The 13,445-nt window shown below is 47.1% G+C and overlaps 6 protein-coding genes across 6 annotated transcripts; 3 read left to right on the top strand and 3 right to left on the bottom strand.

The window, feature by feature from the left end:
- Positions 1-50: 50 nt before the first annotated feature.
- N7519_001729 (uncharacterized protein) lies at positions 51-1,828 on the bottom strand (the record flags this gene model as incomplete). Its single annotated transcript, XM_057288507.1, has 4 exons — positions 51-199; positions 246-1,502; positions 1,562-1,579; positions 1,642-1,828. 4 exons carry the CDS (start codon positions 1,826-1,828, stop codon positions 51-53), a joined length of 1,611 nt encoding a protein of 536 aa, XP_057149709.1.
- An 834-nt stretch (positions 1,829-2,662) lies between these two features.
- On the bottom strand, positions 2,663-4,116 carry N7519_001728 (acyl-CoA dehydrogenase family protein; the record flags this gene model as incomplete). Its single annotated transcript, XM_057288506.1, has 3 exons — positions 2,663-2,848; positions 2,895-3,883; positions 3,930-4,116. The coding sequence occupies 3 exons, from the start codon at positions 4,114-4,116 to the stop codon at positions 2,663-2,665; spliced, it is 1,362 nt and encodes a 453-aa protein (XP_057149708.1).
- A 1,231-nt stretch (positions 4,117-5,347) lies between these two features.
- On the top strand, positions 5,348-7,159 carry N7519_001727 (cytochrome P450; the record flags this gene model as incomplete). The annotated part of the gene is made up of 5 exons (XM_057288505.1): positions 5,348-6,439; positions 6,493-6,518; positions 6,587-6,671; positions 6,734-6,897; positions 6,961-7,159. 5 exons carry the CDS (start codon positions 5,348-5,350, stop codon positions 7,157-7,159), a joined length of 1,566 nt encoding a protein of 521 aa, XP_057149707.1.
- Positions 7,160-8,701: 1,542 nt separating this feature from the next.
- N7519_001726 (Zn(II)2Cys6 transcription factor domain-containing protein) lies at positions 8,702-10,361 on the top strand (the record flags this gene model as incomplete). The annotated part of the gene is made up of 2 exons (XM_057288504.1): positions 8,702-9,199; positions 9,255-10,361. 2 exons carry the CDS (start codon positions 8,702-8,704, stop codon positions 10,359-10,361), a joined length of 1,605 nt encoding a protein of 534 aa, XP_057149706.1.
- Positions 10,362-10,819: 458 nt separating this feature from the next.
- On the top strand, positions 10,820-11,529 carry N7519_001725 (uncharacterized protein; the record flags this gene model as incomplete). Its single annotated transcript, XM_057288503.1, has 3 exons — positions 10,820-10,873; positions 10,924-10,965; positions 11,023-11,529. 3 exons carry the CDS (start codon positions 10,820-10,822, stop codon positions 11,527-11,529), a joined length of 603 nt encoding a protein of 200 aa, XP_057149705.1.
- A 356-nt stretch (positions 11,530-11,885) lies between these two features.
- N7519_001724 (zinc-binding alcohol dehydrogenase family protein) lies at positions 11,886-13,032 on the bottom strand (the record flags this gene model as incomplete). The annotated part of the gene is made up of 2 exons (XM_057288502.1): positions 11,886-12,417; positions 12,476-13,032. 2 exons carry the CDS (start codon positions 13,030-13,032, stop codon positions 11,886-11,888), a joined length of 1,089 nt encoding a protein of 362 aa, XP_057149704.1.
- Between the last annotated feature and the right edge of the window lie 413 nt (positions 13,033-13,445).

Genomic DNA, 13,445 nt, shown 5'->3' with positions numbered 1-13,445 from the left:
GCTAAACGAATCACATATACAAGTTATCGAGCATTGATAACTGTGCCGTATTACTTGGCGACCCAGCCCCAGACCCTCGAGTACCATGGCTTGGGGGCATCGACTTCCTTTTCGTAGTGCAAGCGACCAGTGTCAATATCGGCATCGGCGGCACGGATAAATGACGGACGGAAAATCACCTTGTGCCCGACGTAGAGCACTACGAAAACGATGGGGCAGATGTAGGCAACGAAGAAGTCGGTCACTCGGAAATGAAGGGATGAAAGAAGTGAAACCCTGGGTGAGGGCGATGAGGATGTTGAAGAAGAGGCCGTACCAAGCGAGATATGGTTGCAAGATGGCCTTGTATGGAAGGGTATCACGAGAAATCCCGCGGTTTGCCAATACACGCATGAACGCGATATGGCACGCATTGATCGAGGCCCAGGTCACAAAGCCCGCAACACTAGAAAGGTTCACGAGCCAAGTAAAGACTTGTCCAGCGTCATTGGAAACGTTCATGAAACCCAACAAACCAAACAGAGCGGTGAATGTGACACTGACATACGGAACACCGTGCTTGGTCACCCAACCGAAACAGGCCGGGGCAAATCCTTCATGTGCCAATCCAGTCAGGACTCGACTGCCGCTATACACATTGGAGTTTGCAGCTGATAAGACCACGGACAAGAGCACAGCATTGATCAAGCTTGGAAGGACCTTAACTCCGGCCAAATCGGCGGCGATAACCATAGGCGAGGACGATGCGTTGGTCTCCGCAGTGGTGAGGCGGTTGTTGGTATAGGGGACCACCAGCCCAATAAAGAAAATCGTCAAGACAAAGAAGAGAAGAATTCGAACAAATGTCTTGCGGATAGCCGATGGAACTGTCTTTTGTGGGTTTTCGGTTTCTCCAGCCGCCACACCGACAAGCTCGGTCCCTTGATAGGAAAATCCGGCTTGGATTAGCACCGCCCAGAAGCCGACGAACTTGCCTACAGACACTGGTAAGTCGGGACTGTATGAGGCAAAAGCCCCCGGCGTGCTCCAGTAGCGGAAACCCAGGTATCCCTGCTGCCCCACCCCGACATCGATGCAAATGGCGAAAATGATGAAGCCAATGACAGTGGCCACTTTGATAGTTGAGAACCAAAACTCGACTTCACCGTAGAAATTGACCGGGAGAAAATTCATAGCCGTGATTAACACCCAAAATACTCCGATGAAAATGGCAATGTTTAGGCTAGAATCCCAATATTGGATGATGGTACCGGTGGCGGTTAATTCGACAGCAAACGTGGAGGCCCAGTTGAACCAATAGATCCAACCCATGGAAAATCCGAGGCTTGGGTCAATCAGCCGGGCTGCATATGAGGTGAAGGCACCGGGGATTGGGATGTAGGTTGCAACTTCGCCCAAGGAGCTCATGACCGAATAGACAATGGAGCCGACGAAGATATAGGCGATCAGGGCGCCAGCTGGACCGGATTCGGCGATGGCAGTGCCACTGGAAATGAAGAGTCCTAGAGATGTTAGATTCCGGGTTTCGTCAAGCCGGAGAATTGAGGGCAAGAGTATATACCTGTGCCGATAGTTCCACCTGCGAAAGAATTGTGTTAGAATCTCCGGTACTAAATTCGATCAAGAAAGCCAAAATCTTACCAATCGCAATCATCTGCAGATGCCTGCTTTTCAGCTTGCGCTTCAGTTCCTTATTGTTGGAGGTATCGGCATGATTCTGCTCGGCATCAGGCTCCTTTGTATCTTGAAAGACATTATCCGACTCTGCAGAGACTGCATTTGCAGAGGTCTTGGTATCATCGTGGACGGAGGCATCGGGAGAGACCATTTCGGAAATGGCAGGGCCACCACGGCTCCAATTGAATTTAAATAAGACGAGCTGAGGTTACAGCATTCAAATGTTGATATCAAAGGGAGTAAAGAGAATTTTCTGCGAAGGCTTGGACTCGGTGGGGTTCCGAGCAGACATGTGGAGTAAAAAAAAGTCTTAAATGGTTTAGGTAAGACCACTCGGAAGCCCTGGAGGGAAGGACGGGGAGAGTTTGCTGTCTATCAAGTTCATCCCTACAACATACATGTATTTACATCTATGCAGGTACCTAATGTTGTAGGTACATGTAGCTATATTCATCATATGTTGGATATGTGGACAAGAATCACATGGAAAGTACGCTGGGGTATCTCCAAGTTACTTAATAAAACAACTCCCACTCCTAAGAATATATACACACATATACACCCAATCTTGCATGTATACTATACCTACATATGTGTTTTGCATCCTGGTATATTTACGGAGTATGTTGAAGGCCACGACTTCCATATTAAGACAATAAACTTGCATCTCGGGAGAACCTCGGAAGGTTTAAAGTTTGCATCCTCAGAAATCAGGCAACAAGGCCAAAGAAGTCACGCGATTTAGATGCCTGAAATACCAGGCCATATATGACATTGAAAATTCCAACTCACAAGTTGACGATGTCAACTCCATCGATCAATTGATGTGCTATTATTGTAAGCAAAATAATGGAAATTTGTGAAATGGCCATGTTTCATACAGTGCGATGTACTTCACCTCACTGAGATATATGTATCCATGCAGATTCGTACTTCTAGAATGGCCTGGTCCCAACCTGAAGTACCCTTGCTTCAGGGGGTCAGATCAGATTCGGGCCTTAGAATGCTCATGTTTCATCTCCTTCTTCTTCGGGCCAGCAAATCCAAATATGTATGCCCCAATCTTGCGCATCTGAATCTCCTCTGCGCCTTCCGTGATTCGATAGCGACGGAAATGACGATATATGTGTTCAAAGGGGTAGTGGCGAGAGTATCCATCACCCCCGTGAATCTGACCGGTCAGCCATGTCGCAACAATCAGCCGGTGTGGACATTACCTGAATCGCTCGGTCGGCAGCTTGACAGCATAATCGATTTGCCCAGAAGTTACACATGGCCACCTGGTCGGATAGACGGCTCTCAATTTCAACCCACGGCGCGCGCTGGGCCTTGGACGACTGACACTCCGCCACGACACGATCCATCTCCCAGCTTGTCTTCAATATGAACAGTCGCAACATCTCCACCTGTGTCATCAACTCAACCACTGGGAATTGAATAGCCTGATTATCAGCCAGTGATTTCCCCTCTCCCCATATCTTCCGCGCCCGTGCGCGCTCGATGCTTCGGTCCAGGCAGTATCGTGCAGCCCCGCAGGAGCTGGCTGCTTGACGGATTCTATTCTCGTGCACGAATGTTTGGGCGATGGCTAGCCCCTGGTCGACCGATCCCAAAACCGCCGATTCAGGCACCCATACACTATTCAGTTCTACCGTTGCGTGGTCGGTCGGCATGTTCAGCGTCCACTCGTAACTGACGATGTGAACCCCTCTTGTGTCACGCGGAACTAAGAATGCAGTAATGCCTTGTGCTGATCCTGCTTTGCCAGAAGTACGCGCAAAGATGAGAAAGTGGGTACAGTGATGCGCCCCTGTCTGCCACTTCTTTGCCCCCGTGATTTCAAACCCTCCCCGAGTTTGACGAGCGGTAGTAGACATGAATGTTGCATCACTCCCGTGGTCGGGTTCAGTAAGACCGAATGTTGTCCGGAACTCCCCTCGCAGACGTGCAGGGATCAAGGTATTTCTTTGTCGTTCATTGCCAAAATGATGGAGCATCAAAACATCCGGGAAGTTCCCAACGATACAATGCTCATTTTGTAAATCATTCGCCAGCCCCAAACCACCACCGTACACAGCATTCGAGGACAAGTGATAGCGAATGGCGGACATCCATAAGTTCACGTCCGGATGTGACTGGCCCCCATAGACTCGGGGAGGGGCGAATCGGTAAAGACCCGAGGAATCAGCCAGGGTGCGCGCCTTACCTACCGAGTATCAGTTCCGCTCGTCATTGATTGTCGTTCAACTGACCTAATAGCTCTTCCCATTCCTTTCGTGGATTCCCATTGTTTTCCCAGTCGGTTCGTGCATACTCACGACGGTGATCGAAGAAGCGGTTATTGTCATCGAAATGCTGCAGTGGGAGAATAGTTGAGTGGATAAATGAATCTATAGACTCTAAATGAGCCTTGAGATCTGCTGGCAAGTCGAAATTCATTTTGATGTTAGCAATAACTCATATATACATGCATACTAAGTCTAGATGTATAGATATATATTGGGCTGTTTCCCCGCATTCGGACCTCGGCGACTATGCATCTCATTTTAATTCCTAATACCCGAGTATGCATTTAGTGCATCTCTAATTTAGTCACAAGGAATTTCTATATTTTTACCTTGGAGAGGAAATCAGAGAATCCCGGGGAAAAGGCCCCTAATGTTCGGCAAGTATGGAAGTGTGGGGGCTCAGATTTCATTCCCTCCATTTCAGCGCCTCGCCCCCTACCCGGCATGACTGACGCTTACCAAATTCAAAAGATCGACCTTGGAAATACGAGTTGACTGGAAGCAAACCTGCTGTTTCATGCATATGTGATAAGACAATATAAATGGCTACCTAAGGGGGATTTGTGTGAAACTCCCCTATTTTACGGCCATGCATTAGAAATACTTGTTGAATTTGTTCTGGGGTCACCTGTTGTGCCGTGTTTTAACCTTTACGTCTAGGCGTACGGAGTAATGATCTCGACACTTTCTAAACTAAAGATGTCTCAGGGACTTTTGAACAATGGCGTTGTCTATGGGGGCCCTTTTTTCCCCGACACCTCGGCTATTCCCAAATGGGAACCCCTTAACTTCTGTCTACCTAGGTACCCTCTACATGTCTACCTCAGGCAAAAGAAATGAAGTCAAGTACCAACTGGGAAAGAGAAGCGAAAATCAATCTTGAACTACGGAGTATATGCCACTATGGTTATTATTCTCGTGATTTTTCAGTTTCAACGCTTTGTCCACAAAGGTTCCACCGAGGCCCCGTGCCCTTGCACGGGGATTGAAAGTGATTAATCCGAACCTCTTAGAAGGAGTGAAATTGATGATCCTAAGCTCTAGGCACATTATTCAGACAACATGACCAACCGTCCATATGATCCGGCATTTCTATTGGCACGGATGTGCTGTCATAGGTTGCAGAAGATATGACACGCCCGGAGATGTTCTTGCTTTGCTCCTTTTCCCATCCACAAATGGACTCCATACGACGCTCGAGGTTACCGACAGTATGGATTCCAATCATCGTCCGGTATCCATTTTTCAGCCTAGTGGGATAGTGTCCTTCTTGACAGGTGTGGGGCAACAATCCAAAATAAAAAGGGACGGAGCACTGGAAAATTAGCATTTGCGTCTTTCCTTGTCGACGTGTTTCTCCTCTCTCTTTGAATCCAGGGACCATGGATTGGTGGAATGTCATTATCGCACAGCCCATAGTGGCACTTGGGGTGATCGGAGTGACCTATGGGGTGTGGTTGGCAACATATCGGTTATGGTTTTCACCACTCGCCCATTTCCCCGGGCCAAAACTAGCTGCTCTAACAATGTGGTATGAGTTCTATTACGATTCATTCCTAGAAGGGCAGTACACCTTCCGAATTGCTGAGATGCATCGCAAATACGGCCCGATTGTGAGAATTAGTCCCTTTGAACTGCACATCGACGACCCAGAGTACTACGAAATCTTATACTCTCGTGACAAACCAAGGAATAAATCCTTACATTTGACTGGTATGTTTGGAGCACCGGCCTCGGCTTTCGGCTCAGTCGATCACCGCCGCCATCGGATACGTCGACAACCTATGAACCCATTCTTCTCCCAGCAGCGAATTCGACAGTTGGAGCCCATGCTTCGGAAAATGATCGATAAGCTGTGCAAAGGAATGCGAGACTGGAAGGAGAGACAAACACCGCTGCATGTTTATCATGCGTTTAATGCCTACACGACAGACGTGATTGCGGAGTATTCTATGGGCGAATCATTCCATTATCTGGATGACCCTGATTTTACACCGCAGTGGTCAAAGACAATCGAAGCAATTGTGCAAGTCGGCGTTCAATTTAAACAGTTTCGCTGGGTCTTGAGCTTGTTCGAACTGCTTCCACGGTGGCTAGTTGTGAGTATCAACCCTCACATCGGCCCGGTAATTGACCAAAAACTGGAAAGTTTGCGACTGGCGAAAACGGTCATCGATAGCCAAACCGCCGGTGTGAACCCGGCAGATGATCAGGTTAGTGTGCCGAAAGGTACATTGTTTCATGCGCTGCTAGACAGCAAGCTTCCCCCGGAGGAGAAGGCCCCTGGTCGCTTGAGTCAAGAGGTTTTCACCGTCATCTCGGCCGGAGGAGAAACAACCGCGAAGAATTTGACGACGCTCACCTTCCATCTACTGAACAACCCAGAAAAGCTACAAAGACTACGGGACGAGCTCAACCGACTCGACCCCGATGGAACCGCAAGTTTGGTAGAATACGAAGCCATGCCGTACCTTGTGAGTTGACCATTCGCAACCCGATCTAACCAAGACATCTGACAATATGGTAGACATCTGTGATGCTGGAGGGCCTAAGGTATGTAAAGCCTTTGTGTTTCCTCCCCCCGCACGACTTTACCATTTGCTTACTAGACCCTCATGAAGAATCACCAACGCTGTGGCAACACGGCTTCAACGAAGCTCTCCAGATCAAGTCATGTCATACAAGGACTGGATCATTCCTCCTGGGGTACGATATCTGCATCCCCCTTTTTGTGATTGCCTAGGCCTTCATTTGACAAAATAGATCAGACGCCTGTGGGGATGACCAGCATGTTTATGCACCACAACGAAGATATTTTCCCAAACTCGCAAAGCTTCATCCCGGAGCGATGGTTGAACCCTGAGCAGAGAAAAAAGCTCGAGAAGTACCTGGTTGCTTTTAGTAAGGGATCAAGACAGTGTATCGGAATTCCGTATGTGATTATTCTTCGATTGTTTCATTCTAGTGCACATGTTTACTAACATCTGTTGACCAGCCTCGCGCGGGCGGAGATTCTTTTAGCCATCGCCACCATTTTCCGGGAATTTGAGATGGAACTATACGAGACTACAGTAGATGACGTTCGAATTGTGCGAGACATGTTCAATGGTCACCCGCGAAAAGGGAGTCAGGGAGTTCGCGTTGTGATCAAGGACTGCAATGGACACCCTCGGCAGAGTGCAGCCTCCTCATAAAGGCTCTTTTGACTTTGTCCTCTATTGGTGAATGAATGCTTGTGATTCTAAGCGAGCTCCACGAAGAAGTAACTCTGCTAGCAGTGCTGATTACAACAGATGTTACGCCAAATTCCCAAAACATTGCAATGGACTTTTCTCATCTGGGGCTGGTTTGGCGGATATTAGGCGCAAACCCGGGATATAAGCGGCTCGCGGTCTCAATGTAAATAATACATATCATGGGCATCTTCACCTGAAGGTCAAGCGCACGGGGGATCTACACGACAGGAATCCAAAAAGGAAAGTGGACATGTCCTTGAATTATACTTGATATATCTTTTGCCTGCTATAATCGATTGACGTTTCCAGTGTTGGCAACCCGGCCGCTCTCTGGCCAGGGGCTTAGTTGGGCTTTCAACCCCTTACTTTGCATTCTCCGCCCCTCGACAGTTGGTACTAGAATACTCCGTAATCAGTGTATTTCAGGATGGAGAGGTAAAAATATGACATCCAGGGCAAAAAAAGAAAAGAAAACATCGGTCCCAAACTGTCAAGCCGGAAAATTCTCAGCTCCTAGGATGATTTTAATTCTCCGAACTTCGATGTGGCCTGGGCCCAACGTGAACTGCTTTCAAACCTGAGTTATCTACCCCGTATTAAGGTAGTCTATGTCTAATTGTTGATGTATAGGTCAGGCATTTGGCCCAGTGGCGTCAAGTCCGCCTCCAATACCTACAACGGAGGCAGTATATGGTAATATCTCTGATCAACCGGCTGACTTTAGGCGCCGTAGGTGAGATGGCCTGTTTGAAACTAGGTCCGTAATATTTTCTATTTAATCGCAGAAGCAGGTTATCAACATTTCATCTGATCTCTTCGACTCGGGCCCAAGGCTGTTGAAGCTGTCTCAATCTCTTAGCCCTCCATAAAAAGGAGTTCAAGTTTCAGATGCAGCGCGATGTGAGACAATATTCACCTTTATCGTATCACAGCAGATCTGCTCGCTCATACATTGGTCTCATTTGAGCATGGTGTAACATCTTCCATGAATATTGATGCACCTCGTACCAGGACTCTGGGGCTCAGCCTTCAGTTCATGGATGCGATGAAAATACCCTTAAACTTCTGTCTGCATGTTCGCGTGTCTATACACATGCTGTGAAAGGGCTAGGTTGTTATGACCTGGGAACTTGTCACACCTGAGAATTGGACATGGAAAGATTGGGAGTGTCCAACGAATCACCATGGAGGGTGTTCAAGAATGTTTTGGATCATGTTCCAAGGGAGAGTTATACAGGCGCGGTGATACCAACCCACGAGCTTTAATTTTGAATAGAACTATCTTTCTTCGAGTCTGAAGTCTGTTTCGATGAGGTGATGGGGAATGGTTCAAAGGAATTGATTCCTATATTGCATCGAATTTCAGTAGAGCGAGAACGAAGTACATATTTGCCCTTGGTAGCTTCCTATCGATGGTCTATCTCTGCAATTGTCGGCCGCTATAGGGAATCCTGTTTCGTGTTTCTACTTCTTTCTTTCTTTCTTTCTTTGTTACTCACAATGCATACAACCCACAATTATCGGCACTCTCGACGGTCTGCTTGTGATCGTTGCCGCGGGCAAAAGTTACGGTGTGAGCGCGATCATTTGCATGGCATGTCTTGTGAGAGATGCCTTAAAGCCCAAGAAATATGTATTACCAGTATGAACCAGCCTGCACCGGTCATATTACCCTCAAACCATGGTCAGAATCTACTTGGACGAGAAGACCGCCAGAGCGAAAGATTCAATCAACAGCATGAATCAATGTCTGTCCTTCACAAATCATCCGCTCCCAGAGTGAAGAAGTTGCATCCTCCTCCAATCTCGGGGAGACACAATATGCAAGAACACTACTGGGGAGGAGTTGGGTCAATGCCAGCTTTTCCCGGAGGCAGCTTATATTCGCCCTCAGTGGACATTGGGTTTAATATGCCCCTGGATTTTGGAAATATCATACCTCCTGCTGAGCAATGGTGTAATCCTCATTCGAATTGGTCCACCGATGCCTATAACCTAGTAAGTTGGAACTAAAGATACACAACCTTCATCTACTGACTATCAACCGCTATAGCCTCCTGCTTGGGTGCCGTCAAATCAAGTATATCCTTGCGAGGCAAATTCTTGCTTTCCCTTTACTTTTACCGGTGGGGCTGCACCAAGCGCCAGGCAAGCCACTGAAATGGCAATTTCCGAGCCTTTTCAAAATAAGTGCTTCAACCTTGGCGAGAATGAATTGACCTTTGCAATAAAGGACCGTCCAGATCCTGCGTGGATGAATCACCCAGATCTTGCAACTATAAACAAGCCTCCCCCGGCGACAACAAGCCAAGAGGCTCTGTCCTCTACGAACGACATTCGCAAGAGTCTGCTAAGGTTGAAGATGGGACTTGTAGAGGATTTGGAGCTATTTGAGACAGGATCGATGCTCCTGGAATCCTCATCCATTTTCTATGAAAGTTCTAATTTGTCAATTGAAACACTCGACCTTCCAATATATCGTCTCATTAATCACTCCTCTTGGCTTTTGACAATTGTTCGATCGTCGTGTGGTACGGAAGAGAGCTTGGATGTTACATCTACACAACGATTTAAATTGGAGAGCAGCAGATACGACGACCCTTTGTTTATCCTCCCAGACGCTGGCAATGGCTTGGATGAAGATGCTACCACAGTATCCCCGCATGATTCTGGATACCATACCGCAACGACATCTCCGGATCGAACGACAGCTCCCACAATCCCGAAATGTGATATAGCACTGTGGCTTGGGATATTGGAGGCACATTGCTCACTTGTTCGAATATATCGTGCTGTCTTCATGCGGTTGTACCAGCTGTTTCTCATCATTTCTCCCACTGATGCAGCTATGATTCTGCTATTACCGAAGGTGCGGTTCGGGCAGTTTTATTTGGATGGAAATCTCATTACCCAAGTGCAATCATTGGTCGATTTCAGCTCTGCAATGATGGGAAAGCTTGACCGAGCCCTTAAATTGCGGTCAGGCCCACCCCAACCGCAAGAGGATCGGGAGTTCGATTCATCTGATACAGTGCAGAAAGATTGGTCAAGCTCAATCCGCGACACTGTCCTGGCACAAGAACAGGATCCTTGTGAAATGTCTTTGATGGAAATAATGGAGTGTTTGCGGCAACTTGTTAAAGACCCAGTGGTTGTTTAATATGCTCTTTTATGATCTTCGATATTTAAAAAAGTTTTACTTGTTCCTGTTTGCTTTTAGGACCTGGCGTGATTTAATCAAAAATCGTGAAGTAATAAGCAAGAAAAAGAGAAAATCACCAAACCAGGTAAGCAAAGGCTGATGTAGGGTTACCCTCCTGCGAAACAAGACCTATTGATTTCAGATGGGAATCACGCCGCGCTGGGTTCTAATACAAGGTCATGGCATTCACGGGTCACCGCAGTCGAATGAATAGCTGCGACATTCCTTGCATATTCGGACACCGAGTCCGAGTCCGATCTGGGTTTAGAACTCATATCGAACCCTGCTGGATGGAGTGATTATTCAACTACACCCTTAAAAGGGACCATTCGTCGCATTATCACGGAGCGATACATTCCCAAAGGAAGAAGGAAACACATCTTCTCAACTGATTTGCCAAATTTAAATCCCCGAGGATGGCTGTACCTGGTTTCAAAGATGTTCCTGATCTTACTGGAATCTGGGTATTGGTACGTTCAGTTCCTGACTTGCCTAGCGCATGGGCTAACATGATGATTAGAACCGAAAGCTTTCAACCGATCCAGATGAACTTTTCGTCTTGGTAAGAGCAATAGTAAATTGATGTGCTGGCCTTTCTTTGCTAAGAAAAAGAAATTAGCAAGGCGTACCTTGGGTTGTCCGAAAGGTCTTGCGACACGCCCGGCTTTCATTGCAGATCCACCAGACCACTTCACTATCCAAGGAAAGCACATGCATAGATGCAAGCTCCAAAAGTTCTGATTTGGCCGACAATTTGAAACTAGTCACAACTCTTCATATGACACAAACTGTCCACCCAGGGGGCTTTGACAGCAAAGGAAGTTACTCGGTCGACGGAACTCCGCAAGACGTTTCGCTGCCTATCTTCGGAGATGTTCAGATGCAACTCCAATTTATTGACAGATCTGATATACTGGAAGATTCCATTCGTCAAACCCTGGAGGCGGCTAGCTTGAGCGACAAGGTCATTCAAGAATTGGCCCACAATGCTTCAAAGGGATGGGACGCGGAAGTGATTTGGGGATTTGAAGAGCTCGAGGGAAAGAAATGTATGACACGGAACATTAACACGACCAAGGATGAGAAGAAGGTGATTGCTAAGATGGTTTATGATGGTCCAAATTAGTCAAATTAGTTCACCTCCTGTCTATGTGGATAGTTTGGTTCAACGCAAATCGAATCTTTAAATACGCATATCTCCACTACAAACGGCATTCTTAACGACATCTCATTATTAAGTTAGCATCTAGTTTTGGTTCGAATAGGATGACCATTTTCTACTTGAGTTAGTCGCTAATAGCGAGTTCTCTCCGTCCAAAGCCCACCACACCAAGCAGTAACCATACAAAGATATAGATGCCTGATATGTCAATCATTTCCTAGACTATGACGCGACATGCAGTTCCAACGGTCCATGGAAAGGTACATTCTCTTACATACTTGGGTATTGGGCCATGCTCCAAGCCAACTCAACACAAGCTTTCACTTCGTGGTCATAGGGACGACGAGCTTCTTTCCCGAAACCCTTCCATTTCGCAGCATGTCTAACCCCTCCAAGATCCCTGCAAATTTGCCTGGAATGATTTGAGTTGGACAGGGTTTAAGCTTCCCATGGTCTATCAATTGTTGGAGTTCTAGGTACCACGACCGAGCCCAGACTCCAATCTCGGGTCGCGGTGGAATACCGTATGGGTCAGGGAGCTCCACACCTCGTCCGGAGATGGCACCTCCCATGACTAGTTCATGCTTGATTGTCTTGCGCGAGCAAAGACTTTCTTGATACTGCTCAAGTGCACAGTATCTTCCTCCAGTGCGACCAATGGCTGCATGGCACAGCCGTAGAGTCTTGGCTTCCGCAAAAGGATCAAGGGCATAGCGCAGGGTGTTCTTTGTGGCTGCTCGGATATCTTCAGCACAGGTTGGAGAGTGGTAATCGAAGACAAGATCTGCCCCGTATGAAGTCACCAAGTCGCGGTTGTGGGGGGAGCATGTGGTGATTACCCGGTGGCCGCAGCTAAGCAATATGAATTAGTTGAGAATAAAAAACCACAGGAGGGAACTGGACTACTTACAGCTTCACCATCTGGATTGCAAGTAGACCTATGGTGCTACTTCCGCCGTATACCAGGACATCCTCGGATTTGGATGCTGGGGTATGAAATGTTCCGGGCAACTGAAGTGACCAAAAAAGAGCAACCCCGAGAGTGGCAATTGCGGTCCCCGAAAGGGAGGGTGCAGCGACAAGGTCCATTCCTTTAGGAACATGGAAAGTAAGACCTGGTTCGGTTCTAATGTACTCGCAATATGATCCAGACATCGGATCTGACATATTTGAGCCTTGAACGGCACCAAAAGCCTGATCTCCAAGATGGAATCGTCCCTGCGCAGCAACCTCACTTCCTAGAGCAACCACTGTGCCTGAAAAGTCACACCCATCCCAGAGACCTGGGGTCGGGAACCTCAGTGGCATTTTATAATCACATGGATTGAGGGCCACAGCAGCAGTCTTCACCAACATTTGGTGGGGGCCAAGTTCTGGGATGGGCAGACCATGAGTGATTTGAAGAATACCACCTTCATGCTGAATAATGCCGGTCTGATCCAAGGGTAATTTATCCTGAGATGCCATCTTGTTGTAGAATGAAAGCTGGTGGAATTGTACGTGTGAATTGAGGAGGCTCGTTTATATAAAATCCAACGAGCCTCACCGTACAACGAAAAGAATAATAATCATAATAAAACACTAGAAAAAAAAACTAGAAAAAGACCAGAACGAAAAATAAAAATAAAAATAAATAAATTAACGGAAACAGTGCGTTTCCTGGGCATGCAATGGCGGGTTTAAAATTGGCGATTATAGTCAAAGTCGCAACCAGTCTTTTCTAAACATATCCATTGGAATAATCACTCTTAGGGCCCCAATGACAAAGTAGAGTTTATTATGTCCTGAGAATTCTAGCTGATTTGCAGTTAATCTGAAGGGGTTATTCCAACGCTATGAATGGTAACACCGTACAAATCCAAGATACTAGTAGCGCCGAT

This window comes from Penicillium mononematosum, assembly GCF_028829835.1.
Source record: "Penicillium mononematosum strain IBT 11891 chromosome Unknown utg000002l:1.0-8112719.0:1.0-8118358.0, whole genome shotgun sequence".
NCBI lineage: Eukaryota > Fungi > Ascomycota > Eurotiomycetes > Eurotiales > Aspergillaceae > Penicillium > Penicillium mononematosum.
The sequence above is the reverse complement of the archived record's forward strand: the minus strand, read 5'-3'. Positions and strand labels throughout refer to the sequence as shown.